General features: G+C 45.3%; 1 protein-coding gene across 7 annotated transcripts in view; it reads left to right on the top strand.

Annotated features, from left to right (window-relative positions):
• Window positions 1-1,766, top strand: part of Drp2 (dystrophin related protein 2) — a 54,782-nt gene that overhangs the window by 21,377 nt on the left and 31,639 nt on the right. For 5 of the 7 annotated variants that reach the window (XM_031367730.1, XM_031367757.1, XM_031367740.1 and 2 more), the window contains one exon: window positions 635-798. The exons of the other annotated variants lie outside the window; for them this stretch is intronic. In XM_031367730.1, coding sequence (XP_031223590.1) covers window positions 635-798 — 164 coding nt within the window. The remainder of the gene's footprint in view (window positions 1-634; window positions 799-1,766) is intronic. 7 annotated transcript variants of the gene reach the window in all.

Here is a 1,766-nt window from a genome sequence, read left to right on the forward strand (position 1 = left end):
TTTAATGCAAAATCTGTAATGTTCCTTTAGCTCTTTCTCAGTCCATGTTCACCTTCATGATCAGTGCCCTTTAGGAAGATTTCCGGGCTTCTTGACTGAGGTTTGATGTGTGGCTTAAAACTGGGGGCGGGGGGTGATCTCAAAGGCCTAGATCCATGTGGAAAGAAGGCTACAGAGAACTGGTCACTACCTTTGGCTTATCTGCTTCTCTGAATCTTTGAGGGGCAGCCCCCTCAGCTGCATTTTCGAAAGCTTGGGTAAAGTGTGAGCCCCTGTGGACTGAGCCTGTAGTTCAGGTTGAATGCTGTGGTTGGTTGTTCATGTTTGGGCAAATCCCACCTGGGTACTTTTTGGATGCAGGAGCCCATTTGCATGGTCATCCTGGCAAATTGTCTTAACAGGAGGTAAATCACAACAGTAGTCTGCACGCCTATGTCTCACACCTGTCCCAAGAGAAGACCCATCTGTGCATGAGCTCTGGAGTCCTTCTGCACCTCACTCCCTTGAATACACACCTGCACAAAACAGCACGGGATTTCTCTCATCTCCTTCACGCAGGTCCCGAAATTAGCTCAGCATAGAACAGGGCATTGGGCAACTCCAGGAACCACAGAATATTTGTGTTTCTGTTCAGGTTAGAGCTGCGGTCACTATCCCTGCACCACCTTGGGATGGTGCCGGGGATCCCTGCCTAAGTCCCAAGCTCTTGAACGGGTCTGTTGGAGCCATTGGGCCCTTGGAGCCATCAGCCATGAATCTGTGTTGGAATGAAATAAAAAAGAAGTCTCACAACCTCCGGTAAGGACTAACCCATAGAAACAGTTGCTTTAGGCTGGGACAGTATTGGGCTCATTTTGTTGTTGCAGTTTGTGTGCCCCCTCCCCCCAGCTTCACTCTCTACCTCTCCCCATTTTTCTGTGGTACTAGAGGAAGAATCCTGGGTTAGAAGTCAGGGTATTTCTCTTTTAATCTGTTTTAAGTAGGTTCGTCATCTTGAATAAATTGCTTAAGTTCTCAGAATTTTAGCTGCCTCTTGGTTTTGTTCTGTTTTGAGAATTCCGTGAAGGCTAGCTTGGAACTCTCTGTAGAGTGCAGGCTGACCTTGAACCTCGGAATCATCTTTCTTTTGCCTCTAAAGTGCTAGGCTTATAGGCGAGCACCACCATGCCTGGCTTTGTTGTTTTTTTGTTTTGTTTTGTTTTGTTTTTTTAAGAAAAAGAAGTGAAGGAATAAATAATACCTGTCCTTCCTACCTCACAGTATTGTATTGTACATTCGTATAACATGTGAAAATGCGTTCTAAACCTAAATGTGTTAATAGGTAGATAAAAACCGAAGTCATCGTCCCATCCTCTCCCTCACAACTGCCCAGCCTTGGAGGGGTTCATCTGTGTACTCTCACCCACTTGCTGTATTTTGTGCTATTTATTTATGTTTTTCTTTGTTTATTTATGTTGTATGTATGTATATATAGACAGGGTCTTATGTATCCCAGATTGCCTTTAAAGTCACCATGTAGCTGAGGGCCTAGACCTTCTGCTCCTCTAGTTTCCATCTCCCAAGTAGTCAGATTATAAGCATAAAGCACCCAGCCAATTTCTGTGGGCATAGGAATCAAACTTCATGCATGCTAGGCAAGTACCCAACCGACTGAGCTGCATCTCCAGCCCGCCCCACTGGCATCCAGTCCACCACTCCCATCCCTGGGTAGGTACAACTTAGTAAGAAAATTTCTTTCTTTCTTTCTTCTTTCTCTCTCTCTCTCT

Source organism: Mastomys coucha, chromosome X (genome assembly GCF_008632895.1).
Source record: "Mastomys coucha isolate ucsf_1 chromosome X, UCSF_Mcou_1, whole genome shotgun sequence".
Taxonomy (NCBI): domain Eukaryota; kingdom Metazoa; phylum Chordata; class Mammalia; order Rodentia; family Muridae; genus Mastomys; species Mastomys coucha.